This window comes from Alligator mississippiensis, chromosome 4 (genome assembly GCF_030867095.1).
Source record: "Alligator mississippiensis isolate rAllMis1 chromosome 4, rAllMis1, whole genome shotgun sequence".
Lineage (NCBI taxonomy): Eukaryota > Metazoa > Chordata > Crocodylia > Alligatoridae > Alligator > Alligator mississippiensis.
The window spans coordinates 253,914,211-253,930,847 of record NC_081827.1 but is presented as its reverse complement, the minus strand read 5'-3'; the positions used below and the strand labels follow the sequence as shown (position 1 = coordinate 253,930,847).

General features: G+C 66.2%; 1 protein-coding gene across 1 annotated transcript; it reads left to right on the top strand.

Annotated features, from left to right (window-relative positions):
* The first annotated feature begins 923 nt into the window (after positions 1-923).
* Positions 924-14,099, top strand: WNT10A (Wnt family member 10A). Its single transcript, XM_059727544.1, has 4 exons — positions 924-1,054; positions 2,652-2,914; positions 7,242-7,618; positions 13,419-14,099. The coding sequence occupies exons 1-4, from the start codon at positions 1,005-1,007 to the stop codon at positions 13,884-13,886; spliced, it is 1,158 nt and encodes a 385-aa protein (XP_059583527.1). The 5' UTR covers positions 924-1,004; the 3' UTR covers positions 13,887-14,099.
* Positions 14,100-16,637: the final 2,538 nt, after the last annotated feature.

Here is a 16,637-nt window from a genome sequence, read left to right as displayed (position 1 = left end):
CCAGGACCTGGCAAGACAAGGGGGAGCGGGGCTGGGGCTAGGCTGGGGCTGGGCACGCCTAGGCTGGCCAATTCGGGAGTGCGGCTAGAGGCCTCCAGTGAAGCCAGCACTAGGTGTTGCATGTGCACTCAGTGCTGGGCTGCAGAATGGGCCCATTCAACAGGTCGAAACACTGAGGATGCTGGCACAGAGGAGCCCCGCTGGGCATCCTGGGCATTGGGAAGTGCTGAACCAAGACCCCTCCCCACCTCCTGAGGCCCTCCCCTTTCCCAGCACCCGGCTGCAGAAATAGGACTGTTCTACAGGCGGAAACACTGAGGATGCTGGCACGCAGGAGCCCAGCTGGGCATCCTGGGTCCAGGGAGAAGCTGAGCGGAGACCTCCTCCGCCCACCCCAGGTGCAGAATGGGCCCATTCTACAGGCGGAAACAGCAAGGACGCCAGCAAGGAGCAGCCCAGCAAGGCACCCTGGGCGCAGTGAGGAGCTGAGCCCAGACCCCTGCTTACCCCTGGCCTGAGCCAGGCTGCAGAACGGGCCCATTCTTCAGACGGAAACACCGAGGACCCCGGCAAGGAGCGGCCCAGCCAGGCATCCCGGGCACGGGGAGGAGCTGAGCTGAGACCCCTGCCCCCCGCCCGTGCCAGGCGGCAGAATGGGCCCATTCTACAGGCGGAAACAGCGAGGAAGCCGGCCCGGGGGAGCCCAGCTGGGCATCCCGGGCACGGGGAGGAACCGAGGCGGGTCTGGCAACACCCCCCCGCACCGCCGCGCACACCCCCGTGCCCGGCCGCGCGGGGCGGTGCGGTGCGGAGCGGGTGCGGGTGCGGAGCGGGAGTGGGTGCGGGTGCGGGTGCGGGCCCGGCGGGGCGGCGCAGGGCGGTGCGAGGCGGGTGCGGGTGCGGGCGGGGCGGGGCGGGGCCCGGGCGGGGCGGGCAGGACCCCGCGCCCTGCTCGGCGCTGCGGGCGGCTCGGGCCGGGCGGAGGCGGCTCGGGGCCCCGCACCATGGGCCCGGCGGGGCTCTGCGCCCTGCTGCTCGGCCTGGCGGCGCGCAGGTAAGCGGGACCCCCCCCACCCCACCCCACCCCGGCTTCTCCCCGCCGCGCCCGCACGCCTGGGCTCCCCGCCCCGCGCCCCGCGCCCCGCGCCCGGCCGGAGACGCGGTCCCGGGTGAGTCCTGGGCACGAGCCCGGCCCGACCCGACCCGGCCCGGCCCGGCCCGGGGCCTGCCTCAGTTTCCCCAGACGGGGGTCGGGCCCTGGGATCAGACCCCATGAGGACCGGGGTGGCACTGCCTCGGGACCCGCTGCTGGTGCCAGGGATGGGTCACCCCTCTGCCCGCCCTTGAAGCCCCTGCTCCAGCAGTGAGGGGTTACCTGGGCATGGGACAGGGCAGGGGCGGCCTTGGGATCCCTGCACCCGGCTCGGTGCCAGCCCCTGGGTGGCGGGGACTGGCTTGGGCGCTCCGGGATGCAGGGGGAGGTGGGGGCTGGGCCCCGGGAGCCCTGGCCGTGGGCTGTCACCCCTGCCTCTCGTCTGCTCTTCCCCGGTCCCGCAGCTCCACATCTGTCCGGGCCGCACCGCCGTCCCCGCATGCACGCTTGCATCCTGTTGTCTGGCCGGGTCGTCCCTCTGCCCCCCGCATGGTCTGTCCATCCATCTCTCCCTAAAGCCCCCTCGTATCTGTTTGTCCATCCCTCCATCTATCCATCTGTCCAGCGGTCCAGCCATCCTTCCTCTGTCCATCTGTCCATGCAGCCAGGCCCCATCATGTCTGTCCAGCTGGCTGACCATCTATCCATCCATCCCTCCACATCATCCACCCCTTCGTCCACCCATCTTTCCTTCCAGCCCCCTCATGTCCATCTGTCCGTCCGCCTATCTCTCCCTCAGCCCCCACTACATCCATCCATCCATCCATCCATCCATCCATCCATCCATCCATCCATCCGTCTCTGTCTGTCCACTCCTTTCTCCCTCCAGCCCCTTTACATCCATCCATCTGTCCGTCCATCCATCCATCTAGGTCTTGATCCATCTGCCCAGCATCCATCCATCCATCCAATGAACCAGTCCATCCATCCATCTACCCCATCCATGGATCCATCTCTCCATCTAGGTCTTGATCTATCTGCCCAGCATCCATCCATCCATCCACCCATCCATCCATCCATCTCCCCCATCCCTCCTGTGTGCAGACCCCACTCTATTCATCCCCCCATCCACCTGCCTCCTCATTCCTCAGCCCTCCAGACACCCCTGTCCCTACTTACCCTGCAAGCCCATGTCCTTCTGTCCCCTCTGTCCGTCCATCCTGCACCCATGGACATCTCTTCCTTCCTCCTCTCAACTCTACACACCCCCTCCACCCCCCTGAGCCTCTGGATCCATTCCCTGCCCCTTCAGGCCCCGGACGTGTGGCATCTCTGTCTGTGTGTCCATCTGTCCCATCACTTCCGTCCCTGTGTCCCTGCCCGGTGGCTCTGGGAGGGAAGGTGCTTCTGGTGCCAGGGGCTGGATGGAGCTGGCGCTGTCCATGGACTTGCTGCCCTATGTCAGCTCCACAATGGAGGGGCCAAAGCCATGCCCCAGTCCCTGCCCAGGATGTCTGGACTCTGGCACTGAACGCCCGCATCTCTGTGTCCCCCCCAGCTCCGTCTCCAACGAGATCCTGGGCCTGAGGCTGCCGTCGGAGCCGGTGCTGAACGCCAACACGGTGTGCCTGACCCTGCCGGGGCTGACGCGGCGGCAGCTGGAGGTGTGCGTGCGCCACCCTGACGTCACGGCCTCGGCCATCCAGGGCATCCAGATCGCCATCCACGAGTGCCAGCACCAGTTCCGGGACCAGCGCTGGAACTGCTCCAGCCTGGAGACCAAGAACAAGATCCCCTACGAGAGCATCATCTTCAGCCGTGGTAAGGACTCCCCTCTCCGTCCCCAGCCTGGAGACATCGCGGAGCCCCTTGCCGTTGGCACCAGCCCCCAGCTCCTCCGTGCTGCCTGGGGTATGGGGTGCCAGGCACCACAGACTGGAAGGAGAGCACCAGGGTCTGCGTGCTCCCGTGGCCCCCAGGCCAAACACTCCTGGCAGTGGCTTTGCTTTGGAGGCGTTCCCCTTTCCCCTGCAATGCAGCCAGCTCTGGGGGCCACAGCAGAGATAAATCTCCGCCCCCTGGCCTCACTCATGGCATCTCTGTGTCTGGGGACAAGGCCAGACCCGGTGCCTGTGTACCCGGAGCCCACCCCTCTAGCTGTTTTGGGGGCCGGGGGCACCTGGAAGCTGTGAAGCGGATGCCACCCAGAAGCCCTGCAGGGCCAGGGGGCAGAGGGTCCACGCATTCATCCCCCTCCCGTTGGGCCCAGGGAACTTGAACCTTGGCAGTGGCAAGGCCATTTCAGGTCCCTCCTGGACCCACTGCGGGGCAGCTACGCAGTGGGGGTGGACGCCCAGCCTGGCATCATCACGACCGCGAGAGGGTAGAGTCGTCATCTCCAAGGGGGTGGCCGGGGGCCGATCCCGGGGTCTCTGTACCCTAACGAGGCACCGTGGAGCACCATACCTGCCTCTGCCAAGCCCGCAGCAGGTTGGCAGATGCAAGGCAGGGGTGTGCCACGCTGTCGGGACAGACCGGGCCCAGCCTCAGGGCCGGTGGGGGGGGGAGAGAGGAACAACTGGGGACCCCACGGCAGCTCCAGCAAGGCAGGGGCTTTCCGCACACCCCAGGCCCAGAAGAAGAGCCAGCCGCGTGCCCCAGCCCGGAGCAGACAGAGCCCCGGCCGCGGGGCTGCTCCTGTCCCAGGTGGGGGCGGTGGCTGACGCTCCCAGCGGAGCCGCCGTGCGCGCTCAGATCATTCGAAGTGACAGCGCCCGTTAATCTTTCATTCCCTTCCCGCTGCCACGGCCATCAGCTCAGCCGTGCGTGCGCGGCCTGTAAATTATTTGTAGGTCCCCCCTGTCTGCCCAACCCCCGGCCCTGCTGCTTCTCACTCAGCCCCCTCCTGCCAGCCCTCCGAGGGGACCGGGCAGCTCCTCTGCAGCCGCTCGCCTCTCTGTCCCCGGCCCGGGGGCGAGCGGACAGGAGAGGCAGAGCAGGGCGGGAAGGGCCCGTGGGAGGCACAGACCTCAGGCACCCGGCGGGTAGCAGCCTGGCAGTGCCCGGAGAAGGCACCAGGCTCTTGTCCCTCCTGGCTGCTGAGACCCTTGCACTGTCCAGCCCTGAGCCCTTGCCTTGGGGAAACAGGCTCCCCGCGACCCATGGGGGCTGCGGCAGGATTTGAACCCAGTCCCCCATGTCCCAGGAGGGTGGCTCGTGCCCCATCCGCGGCCGAGAGGAGCCACGAGCTTGGAGCAGGGTCCCGCGTGCTCGGGAGGGGACGGGGGCAGGTCGGGATCTGCCCTGCCTGGCTCGGGGCCAGCCCCTGGCGGGTTCACCTGCAGTTTAATTAGGGAGTGAAGGGGGTGGGGGGGAGGACGGACGTGTTGCAACCGGCTGTCTCCAAGGGCCCGGAGGAACCGGGCAGGGGAAGTTCTCTCCCATCTGCCTGGGCCTGGCTGGGGACCAGGCAGCCGTGGGCTGGGGGCTGGGCACAGCCATGGAGCTGGCCGGCTAACGAGGTGGGTCGGCCTCGTTAGAGTCTGGCTGCTTCTGAGTCCCCCCAGCCTGGCCCAGCACGTCCTGGTGCCCACCCAGGGACGCCAGGCCTGCCCCAGCTTCCGGCTCCCACGCAGCTCCCAGCAGCGCGGGGATTCGGGGCCTTGCAGGTTGCACTGAGTGCCGGGAGCGGGGACGGGTGGGATTGGGAAATGCCATTTGGGCAGGACCCTCCGGGCTCCAGATGCCTCGATCCTGGCCAGGTCCCTGCAGCAGAGAGCAAGGACCCCCGGCTCTACTGCCCGCTGGGGCTGGGGGTAAAGGGGTGTATCGGGTGGCTCCGTGCACGGCAGCCACCCAAAAAAGTGATAGCATGTCGGGTGTCTGGAAGAAAGGAAAACGCTGTCCTGTCTCTGTGCAAACCCCTGGGGTGCCCATGCACATGCACGGCTGGTCCCTGCGTGTCCAAAAGGATTAGAAAAGGCCCAGAGAAGGGCAGCCAGCATGAGCAGGGGCCTGGAGCTGTTGCCAGACAAGGAGAGGCTAAAAAGGCCTGGACTTTTCCATCTGGAAAAGGGGCAGAGGACGGGGCCTGCAGCATCATGCAGTCTGTGGACCAAAGGGGCAGGGAGCTGTTGTTCCCTTGTCCCAGACACTCGAGCCGGGGCACCGCTCCAATGAGCAGGGGACGGGTTTAAAACAAAGGGAAGAGCTTTTTCGTGCAACATGTTGTTAATGAGAGGGATTCGTTGCCCCGGGAGGGGGTGGAGGCGGAGAGCAGAGGGACTGGATATGTCCTTGAAGGATCTGTCTATTCATGGCTCTTGGACCCCACCCCTGACCCTAACCCTTGAGCAGCTTCAACCCAGTGATGGGGGAGGCGGGGAGGGTGATGGAGAGGGGACAGAGATCCGGGTTAATGTTCACCCTCTCTAGCATGTGCCGGAGACAGGACGTGGGGCTGGATGGACCCTGGGTCTGACCCAGTCCTTAGGTCCCCCAAGAGCCTGCAGCGGGTGCCCGCGGGGCAGGTGGACGCGGGCAGATGCGGGGCAGCCTGGGGGAGGATGGTGCGATGCGCTGGGCCGCGGGGAGGCCTGGCTTGACGCCCGTGAGATGAACAGGGGCAGAGGAGGGTGACTGGGCCGAGGGAGGGGGGACACGGGCGGTCAGGACCCCAGGGAGGGACCGTTCCCTGCTCCAGCGCACCCACCCTTGGGCTGAATGGAGGCAGGTTCGATCCCAGGTTAACCCCCCCGGGTGTGATGGGGCCGGGCTCTGAGCTCCCCGTTTGCCTTGTTCTCTGCCCCCTGCCCCAACCCGCCGTGATCTGCTGGGGGGTGTCCTAGGCTGGGGCTGTGCTGGTTGCCTCCCCCCGGCGTCAGGGGGTTGAAGCCCCCTCCAGAGGTGCTGTGCCTGGCTGTGCCAGTGATCTTGATGGGACTCAGCCCCGCAGGGTCCTGGCGACAGGCTCTTGCCCCCTGCTCACGCTGCCTTGGGGGGGCAGTCAGAGATTTGCCCCCTGCTCAGTTGGCTCGGCCTGGGGGGGGTTCCCTTCCCTCTGCAGGGGGGCATGGCCTGGGCCTGGGCTCTCCCCAGCACCCACCAACCCCCCTGGCAGCAGCAGGACGTTGGCGGCCGCGACCCCCCTGTATCCCGGGGGCAGGGGTGGGGGCAATGCCCGGGGCTGTATCGGGTGTGATGGTGTTGTGCGGCTCCGAGGTCACACATGGGGTTTGTCTGGGAGGGGCTGGGTGGGTTTGGGCTGGGGTCTCTGATCTATGCACCAGTGTGATGAGTGCCCGCAGTCCCCGGCAGGAGGATGCTGTTGGCCGGCGCTGGGTGCAGCCGTGCGGGGCTGGGGCTGGAGCCAGCTCCTTCCCTCTTTCCATCAGCGCCTCGTCAATATTTAACGTGCGCCTGTGTGCAATTAGTGCCACCAGCCGCGGCCCCATCAGATCATCGCGGGGACCAGCGATGAATCATTGAAGACATCAGGGTTTGCACAGAGGTCGTTATTCACCGGGCCCAGCCTCAGCGCACACGGCCCAGCTGGGGGGCAGCTCTGAGCGCTGCGGGGTGCAGCACGGGGGTGCCCCAGCCGGCCGGGGCCCCTCCTGCCTTGGCAGGGAGCTCTCCACCCTGGCTTCTGCCCCAGGTTTGGCCCCACAGTTTGTTTGCCCCCAAACTGGGTGGCTGCAGCAGGTTTTAGGGGCATGGGGTTGGCTTACCCAGGACCCCTCTCTGGCTTCTCACAGCAAAGCCAGGCCTCGAGGGACACTGAAGGTGCTGGGTTAACCTAGGGGCACAGGCGATGGTGACAGGAGACATAGAGATGCACGTGTGTTGCCTGCCCACGTGGGCACTGCACCCACTGCCCATCCCGCCCTGCCCAGCTCTGGCTGCGGGCACGGCTGACTTCACTTCGAGGCCATATGGGCTCAAAGAGCTTTGATGCAAGGGACCCCCCGATGCATCCCCTTCCCAGCTAGGAGGTTCCCTTGGAGCCCATAAGCTTGGTGCCAAGGCCTGGGCCCCTGGCCGAGGGAGGGCGGAGGGGGCTGCCACCTGGGCAGAGCCGGCGGGAGGCCGGGAGTCCCGAGATCCCAGCCCCAGGGACTCACCCCTGCTCTCCGTCCGCTCCCCGCAGGCTTCCGGGAGAGCGCCTTCGCCTACGCCATTGCAGCGGCCGGCGTGCTGCATGCCGTGGCCAACGCCTGTGCCCTGGGCAAGCTGCAGGCCTGCGGCTGCGACCAGACGCGGCGCGGGGACGAGGAGGCGTTCCGCAGCAAGCTGCACCGGCTGCAGCTGGAGGCCATGCACCGTGGCAAGGGCATGGTGCATGGCGTGCATGTGGAGCCCACGCCGGCTGAGCCGCCGGGCCCCGCCGACGCCTGGGAGTGGGGCGGCTGCAGCCCCGACGTCGACTTCGGGGAGAAGTTCTCCAAGGACTTCCTGGACTCACGGGAGACCTACCGGGACATCCACTCCCGCACGCGCCTGCACAACAACCGCGTGGGCCGCCAGGTGAGCCGGGCAGTGCTGCCCCGGGCGCCGCGGGATGGGGGACGGGGGGCACCGGCTAGCAGCCTTGCAGGAGGATGGCAGGGCTCAGCCCCCCAGGCTAGCTGGGCTGGGGGGCAATTGGGGCATCCCCAGGCCCCGCAGAGGGTTGAATCTGCCCCTTTCAAGAACAAAACTGCCACAGGAGCTGCTGAGCTGCTTCTCCCCCGTGATAGCAAGCCCCCCCAAACCATGTGCCCAGTGCGTCTCCCTGCATGCAAAGCCCCTTGGCTAAGGAGATCCTGTGTTCATGGGCAGGGGCCGGTGACTGGCGAGAGGGGGTGGATGACGTGTGCAGTGTGCCCTCGCTCCCCTCCTGTTCTCATGCTGCCAGGGTTCGTCAGAGGCGCTAATTAGTGGCTCTTGCAGCCTTGGCGGCACACAAGAGGGCGTGGGCATGGCGCCTTCCTCGGCCTGACTCGGCTGGTGGCTGTGGCACATCCCTTCCCTGCGCCGCCCAGGCCGTGCAATGAGGGGCAGAGGCCACGCAGTGCCCCATGCACCCCCAGGCTGCTCCAGGGTACCATGCAGGCATGCACCGCCCACGGGACACGCGCCCTGGGGGCACACATACACGCCTGCAGCATAGGGGCAGCCCCGCCAGACACCCACACTCATGCACACTCCTTCGGCCACATGCCCTGCACACACCTCCAGTGTGCATGCACGCGCCAAAAGCACACGCCTATGATGTGTGCTTGTAGAGCCACCCCTGGCACACGCTCCTCCCCCACCTGTGTCTAGCATGCATGCGTGCATCCAGTACACCCACACTTGCAATGTGCACACGCTGTGCGATCCTGCAGTGACACACACCCAGGGCACACGTGCTCACATGCTCTCGTCTCCCTCCAGCTACTGGCTCCTTTGCACTTCAATCCTGCCCTCTGCCCTCCCCGACCCGTGGCCCAGGTGTGGAGCCGCCCCAGGGCCAGGATCTCCTGGGTCCTCTCCCCTCGTGGCTCTGGAGTGTCTCCACCAGGGCCAGGGCAAGAGATTGCAGGTTTGCTGGGGGTTGCAGGTTGAGGTTGGATGCCGGGAGACAGCTCTGCACTGCCCGAGCAGGGAAGAACCAGGGCTGGGGGATGCTGCAGCAGGGGAGGGGGCAAGGAGAGGCTGGACCGGCGCTGGGTGGGGCGGATGGAGGTGTAGCGCTCTGCTGCGGGGGTTTCCCAGGCTGCTGCATGGGGCCGGCAGGGAATTCCACCTCTCCTGCTGCTACACGTGTCGGGGGTTTTCAAACCTCCCGGGGTGCTGGCTGCAGCCCAGGCTGGGGATGGGGACTGGGCTGTGCCAACGCTCCTGCTGGGACCAAAGCCAGAGGATCTTCCCCTCTGCTCAGGGTCAACCTCATGCTGCATTTGGGGTCAGGAAGGGATTTCCCCCCAGGAGCTGGGGGGCATTTAATCTTCCTCTGGGACCTCAGCCTGGGGTCTCTGCATCTATTAACCTTTTATAAAAGCAGATCGTTGGCCACCGCAGTGCGCCCAGGGCAGGGACGGGTGTGATGTCTGGTGTTGTGTCAGGTCGTTGTACAGGGAGCTCGGACATGGGGGTTGTCTGGGGTGGTTTGCACAGGACTGATCCTGCCTGGGGCAGGCGGTCGGACTCGATGTGACCTCTGGAGGTCCCCTCCAGCCCCGCGGCTCTAGGACTTGATGAGTCTATGATAGAGGCTTTATGCCAGGGTCCCGGTGCTGTAGTGTTCAGTTGCAGATCAAAGCAAATAGAGCTCCTGGCACGTGCACCGATTGCTAGATGATATATAATGTGTAAAAACCCCAATGCACCAGGCAAAAGGATAGTCCAAAGATCTGTTTGGCCTTTGGAGACAGGCAGGGCTGGGGGTGTCTGAGCAGGGGGTGCCTGGACCCCACTGTGAGTGACCCCAGTTGGCAAGACCGGTCTGGAGCCCGCAGGGCAGAGCCGAGGCCGTGCGGCGGCCGCACCCCCTGGAGCTAAGCGGTGCCAGGGCCCTGGAGGTAGCAGGGCAGGGCCTGGCAGGGACTGGGGGGTTTCAGGACTGGGGTGGCAGAGCCCGCCATGCGCAGCCCGCACGGCCCGGAGAGAGCCTGGGCACGTGGCAAGCGCTGCACAGGCCTGGGGGGTGCCCCAGCACGGGGCAGGGCCCATGGAGGTAGTCATTAGAGCTCAATGGACACCTCTTATTCAGTTGATAACACAACATCTTGTCTTCTTGAGCATCCTGACGGCTCCAACAATGCTTCCCTGCCGGTCACGTCTACCCCTGAGTTTGCAGGCCCACATCCGATTGAAGGTTTCTAGTGAGAGCCAAAGCTAGCCGCTTGGCTGGGAGGTAGAAGAGGGACGTGACCAGGAACTGCTAACAGCAAGGTGGCAGGAGAAAAGATAGCTCGAGCAGTGTAACATGGAGCGCATTAGCAAGGAGAGAGGGTCGTTCACGCCTGCAAGTGGAGAGAGATTAGCAGGAATCCCAGAGATGACACTGAACTGAGACCCTCACTGCATAGAAATGCGGCTGCCTCAGCTGGGGTTAAAGTTTGGTTAAAGCTGGGGTTAAAGTTGGCGGTTGCACCACTGCCCCCCCCACCCCACTGCATCCCCCCCATGCCCCCTGCCCTATCTCCCCCAGGGATGGGAGAGGAGCGGGGTGCAGCGACAGGTTGCTCGGTCAGGCTGGAGCCTGGGGGTGCTGGGCCGGGCGCCCATCCGTGCGGTCACTCGTGTGCACCTGGGAGCATGGGTGGGGGGCCCCAGGGGCTTGACCACCTACGACAGGCATGCATGGCCCTGGCCAGGCCGTGGGGGCGAGCAGGGGTGTCGTCTCCGGGGGGGTGGGGAGTCCGACGGACCTGATCCAGCGTGGGTGCCCCACTGGCCTGCCTAGAGCCCGGCACTGAGGATGGGCAGTCAGAAGGGGCCGTGCCAGGAGACAGGGGGTCCCAGGTTGGGGGGCGGGAAGTGAGCTCTCCCTGGGGATCAAGAGCCTGGCCCCCCCTTCCTGCCCCAGTGGGTGCCTCCCTGCACCCCCCCCGCCCGCCCGCCCCCCCGACACACCCCCTGCAGGAGCACGTAGCAACAGGCCTGTTTGGGAAAGCACCACGGCAGCCCCGGGGGAGAATGGCCATGTGGTGGGCGCTGCGCTGGCCTGGGGGGTCCCCGGCGTGGGCCAGGGCCCACTGAGCAGCACAGCAGACCTGCAGCCCCCCAGCCCCAGCCCTGATGCCCCCAGAGCCCGGGTATCGGTCACCTCCATGGGCCTGGGCTCTGCCCTGCGGGCTCTGGAGGGGTCACTCCCTGCTCAGACAAGCCCTGCCCTGCCCCTCTCCCCCATCCTGCACACGGGGCTGGGAGGGAATCCCCCCGCCATTGCTGCTCCATGGGTCAGGGGGTTGAAGCCCCCCCCCACTAACCCCCTGGCAGCAGCAGGATGTTGGCGGCTGCAGCTTCTCTGTATCCCGGGGTGGGGGCGATGCCCGAGGCTGTGTCGGGGCGACGGTGTTGTGTGGCTCTGAGGTGGCACGCGGGGTTTGCCTTGGACGGGGCTGATCCTGCCCCAGGTTGGATGTGACCGTGCAGCTCCCTGCGGGCCCCACAGCTCGAGGACTCCTCTGACGGTGCTAATGTGCAGACGGCATGGCATGGCATGGCATGGCATGGCACAGTGCAGCCCCTGGGCATGCTGCCGTGGTGCCAGGCCCCCTGAGCGGGCAGGAGTCCAGGGTGGGATGAAGGGGTCGGAGGTCTTGGCCAGGCTTCCCAAGCCCAAGGGCAGGAGGTAATGGGGCAGCAGAGAGAGGGGTGATAGCATCAGACAGGAGGCAGGGGAGGGAGGGTGCAGCCTCTATTCTGCAAATATTCTCCCTCCACCAAGGGCCGTCTCCTGTGACCCCCACCCCACGGACACCAGCCCCCGGGAGCATGCCCCTGCCACCAGGCCTGGCCACAGCCGGCCCGCCCTGCACCGGACACCCCCAAACTGGGCCACGGCCCTGCTCACTGGGGGAGCCCGCAGCGCCGCGGTTGCCAGCTGGAAGCCTCCAGCGCCCACGCATCGGCTGCCGGTGGCTGTTCCTGCGGAGAAAACGGGGGCGGGGGGGCGGGCTCCGTGCCTTCCGGGTCCCCGTGGACATCACACGGGAAGGGACGGGCTGGGGCTTGGCATGGTCAAGTGGCAGAGCTGGGTGGGGGTCTCCGGCCCTGGGGACCCAGACAACGTCCAGCCTCTGCAGGGAGAGGAGAGCGGCTGGGTCCAGAGCCCCCAGGGCCGAGCGTTTCATCCTGGCCGAGGTCCGCCAGGGATCGAGGCCCCTCTTGAGTCCTGACTCTGCCCCCCGCCAGGCCTGTCCTTCCCCCCGCAGGTGCCCGCGCTCTGTGAGCTACATCGTCCCCTCGCCTGAGTCCGGCCCGGGGGCAGATCGCTGTGACTGGTGACACCAGGGTCCCTGCCGCAGGGTTGTGCCCTGGGCCACATTGCATGTGCACACGCATGCACGCGCCATCCTGGCCTCACCAGCGCAACCCACTGGGACCCTGGCGTCGCTGCCCTGGGTTTTACCCGGTAGCCTCTGAGGCTTAGCCCCATGCCGGGGCCGCCTCGCCTGCAGCGGGTGCTGGAAGAAGGGGTGCTGGGTGCTGGCTCCACTGTGGGTAGTTCAGACCATGCCAGGCTGTGGTGTGCCATGCCATGCCGTGCCATGCCATGCCATGCTACAGTGTGCTTTGCTGTGTCCTGCCATGCTGAGCTGTGCCATGCTGTGTGCCGTGCTGTGCTGCATCATGTTTTGTCAGTCTGTACTGTGCCAGGCTGGCTTGCAGTGCCATGCCATGCTGTGCTGTGCCACGTGTCATGCTGTGCCCCGCCATGCTACAATGTGCCATGTCATGCTGTGCTGTGCCATGCCCTACCGTGCTATGACATGCTGTGCCATGTTGTTTCATGACATGCCATGCTATATGCTTTGCCATGCCCTACCATGCTATAGCATGCTGTGCCACATTGCATCATGCTGTGCTATGCCATGCTATGCTGTGTTATGCCATGCCATGCTGTGCCATGCCCTATCGTGCTATGACATGCTTTGCCATGGGGTGTCATGCTGTGCTATGCCATGCTATGCCATGTTGTGCTGTGCCATGCTGTGCTGTGCCATACCATGGTATGCCATTCTGTGCTGTGCTGTGTCACGCTGTGCTGTTCCATGTTATGCTGTGTTATGCTGTTCTGTGCTGTGCTATGACATGTTGTGCCATGCCATGTTGTGTTGTGCCATGCTGTGCTGTGTCATAACATGCTTTGCTGTGCTATGTCACACTGTGTTGTGCCATGCTATGATGTGCCGTGCCGTGCCATGCCATGCTAGGCCATGCCATGCTGTGTAGTGTCATGCTGTGATATGCTGTTCCATGCGGTGTCAAGTCATACCATGCTGTGACCTGTGATGCCATGCACTATGATGCTATGCTGTGCCATGCCCTACCATATCATGCTATGATGTGCCATGCTGTGCATGCTTTGCCATGCCATACCATACTAGGACATGCCATGTTGTGAAGTATCATGCTGTGTTATGCCGCTCCCTGCGATGCCAAGCTATACCATGCTATGACAAGCGGTGCCATGCCCTACCATGTCATGCCATGCTGCAGTGTGCTATGCCATGCCATACTGTATTGTCATGCTGTGCCACGCCCTACCATGCTATGACATGTTGCGCCACATCACGTCATGCCATGTGCCGTGCCATGCCATGCCAACACCCGTGTCCGCTCGCGCCCGCAGGTGGTGCTGGACAACATGCGGCGGAAGTGCAAGTGCCACGGCACGTCGGGCAGCTGCCAGCTGAAGACGTGCTGGCAGGTGACCCCCGAGTTCCGGCGTGTGGGCACGCTGCTCAGGGACCGCTTCTTCGGGGCCACGCTCATCCGCCCGCACAACCGCAACGCGGGGCAGCTAGAGCCCGGCCACGTGCGGCACCGGCGCCGCGCCGGTGTGGGAGACCTGGTCTACTTCGAGAAGTCGCCCGACTTCTGTGAGCGGGAGCCAGCGCTGGACTCGCTGGGCACCCGCGGGCGCCTCTGCAACAAGACCAGCCCGGGCATGGACAACTGCGAGAGCCTGTGCTGCGGGCGCGGGCACAACATCCTGCGCCAGACGCGCAGCGAGCGCTGCCATTGCAAGTTCCACTGGTGCTGCTTCGTGGCCTGCGACGAGTGCCGCGTCACCGAGTGGGTCAACGTCTGCAAGTAGCGCCCCCCCTCCATGCACGGAAACCCCCCCGGCCACGCCGCCACGTGCCATAGGCCAGGAGGGGGAGCGGAGCTGGTAGGGGCTCCCTGCCCCACCCCGGCTGCGGGGAGGGGGGAGTGGGGAGGGAGCACAGCAGGGGTTGGGGGCAGGCTGGGGGGGGGGGACAATGCCATAAGTTATTTTATTATTGTGAATAAAAGTGGAGCGGAGACAGCGCGGTGCGTGTCTGGGGGGCCAGGCCTGCCCCCAGCGGGGCTCAGGACCGGGCACAGCGGGGGCCCGGGCCCTCTGGCCAGGGGCAGGTGCCAGACGGGGAGGAGCTGGTGCCCGCTGCGGCGCGGCCCACGCAGCGTGAATCATGCAGCTGGCATCTCCCTGCCCCTCCCCGGCTTCGCCCCTGGGCTATGAAAAGCAAAGCAAAGCGGCAGGGAGAGGCAGGGCCGTGGCCCCGTCTGCCCGGGCTCTACCACACTTGTCTTGTCTGGGCTGGGGGGCCACAGCCGAACCCCTGCGGGCAGACCCGGAGCATGGGCACCTGCTCCACCGGGCACGGACCAGCCCCCCGGGTCTCCCAGCAGGTTGTGGGGGCAGGAGACCACCTGAACCACGGGGCCACACAGGAGATGAGGGGCTGAGCCATCGCCAGGGGCTGCCGTGGGGACCCCGAACAGTGGTGCTGGCAGGTTGGGTACCCAGGAGCCACTGCTGCCCGGCTGCTGCCCCGGGCACGTCTGCAGCCCCCCACTCAGGTCCACCGAGGGCTCGGGCCCCGGAGACAGGCACCTCTGGCAGCCTGGCTCCAAAGCAAGCATGTTGCCTTGCGTGACGTGCACCGGTCCTGGAACAGGGGTGGGCATCATCGGTGTGGGCACGCTGTCCGGTCCCTGCCTGCACCCTGATGCCTGGTCTCCGGGCCCGGTGATCAGCGCCCCGCTGGCATTCCCCGCCAGCTGCCTCTGCAGAGCAGCAAGTTGCTTTGCTGGGAGCATCGCGGGGTCCTGGAGCCCCCTGCACCCGCACGGCCTGGGGCTGGGTCTCACGGCTTCCACCTTCCTGAGCAGCCCACACGCCCTTGACCTTCGTGGCTGCACTGGAGGCTTCAGGGCCTGAAGCAGCAGCTGGATGGAGCCCCCCAATGGGGTTCAAGACAATGTCGTGGGCCTGATCCTCAGCCTGGAGAGTCCCCGGTTTCCCCTAGCCCCAGTCTGGGGGGGCCCGTGCCTCCCCTGCTCCTGGGTGGGGAGCTCTCCCCTGGGATGGGACTTTCCCCGGAGAGGAGGGCGGCCGGGTGTGAGTAACTGCTCTGGTATTCGCTCCCCGCTTGCACGCTCCAAGCCTGCTCACCGCGCTCGTGCCCCCGGGCACAGGCAGGGAACGCCCAGCCCCGGTCCGCTCCGTTCGGTCCCTGGGCCCAAGTGTGGCCAGGGGGCTGCACCCTGGTGACCCCCCACCCTGGGGACAGGGGGCTGACGTGGGGCAGCTGCCCCAAGATGCCCTCAAGCTGCATGGCCCTGCTTGCTTTGTGGGGGCATGGATCCCGGGCTGTCTGGGCAGAGAACCCAGGAGTCCTGGGACCTCCCTCCCAGTGGGGCACGTGGACGGACTGGAGCAGACTGGCCCCTGCCCCCCCACAATGATACCCGTGTCCCAGGCTGGCAGGGCTCCGGCCCCTTCACCCCAGCGCTTGCATGGCCAGGCTCACCTGCAGGGGGTGCTCTCACGCCAGCCCCCGACTCCCGCTGTGGTGCCATTGGCCGACCCCCCTGTCAAGTGGCATCACGTCTGCTCCCCAATTGGTCGGTGGTTCATTGAAGGTGGCAGCCTTGGGGGGTTTTTGGGGTTGCCATTGGCTGAGAGGTGCCGCGCTCCCACCCCCTATAGGCGTGGGCGTGTCCAGGTCGTTATTGGGGCAATAAAGCCCAGCCAGCGGTGAGGCCAGTCTGGTCTGGGGAGCCCCCGAAGGGGCCTGATCCCAGCACGGGAGGGCCAGGGCCGGGGAGCCACCTCCAGCTAGAGCAGAATCAGGATCGGGGCCACGGGGGGAGCAAAGGTGGGGGGAGAAGGAGGCCGGGCCGGGAGGCGCCGACATGAAAGCGCAGCGAGGCAGGGCGGATGAAAGGCCCCGCGCCCCTGCCCGGGGTGCACTTCAAGGGGCCGGGTGGAGCTGGGAGCCCTGTAATCCCCACGCTGCCTGCTCTCATGTGGTTGCCTGCAGCTGCCTGCGGTCGCCCCAGCCCCGCTGCTCCGCTCCGCGCAGGGACTTTCCAGCTGGGGGGAGAGGGGGGGACTTAATGACAGCCTGGGAGGTGCCCGCCAGCGCCCTGTAATCACCGCACAGGGGGCGGCGGGCATGGAGCACGTGCAGGGCCACGGAGACCCCAGGGGAGCGGGGAGCCCCTCTGGGGGGGGCTGCAGGTCGGGAGTGAGGGGCACCGGCAGAGCTGGGGGGGGGGGGGCATCCCACAGCCGGGGGGTGCATGATGCCCAGGATAAAGGGAAGAGGGCAGCTGAGCCCTAAGCCTGGCAGTGGGGGGTATCCAGGCTGCAACCCCCTTGCTCTTTGCCCCCCCTGTCTGGTGGCATCAGGCTTCAAGTGCAAACCTCGAGAGCCCCAAATGGGGCTTCCCCCCTCACCAGATACCGGGGCCACCGGCTCCCCCTCTGCAGCCAGGGCTGGACCTGAGCCTCGCTCCACCCCTGGCTGCAAAACCCACCCCACCCCGGGGCCAGTGTGCACGCTGGGTGATGGGG

What these genes read in the sequence shown, in the direction of transcription:
- WNT10A (XM_059727544.1), top strand. Translation starts at nt 1,005, where the DNA reads ATGGGCCCGGCGGGGCTCTGCGCCCTGCTGCTCGGCCTGGCGGCGCGC. An exon ending in CTCGGCCTGGCGGCGCGCAG is followed by an intron (nt 1,055 to 2,651) that starts GTAAGCGGGACC and finishes TGTCCCCCCCAG; the next exon opens with CTCCGTCTCCAACGAGATCC. An exon ending in ACAACCGCGTGGGCCGCCAG is followed by an intron (nt 7,619 to 13,418) that starts GTGAGCCGGGCA and finishes TCGCGCCCGCAG; the next exon opens with GTGGTGCTGGACAACATGCG.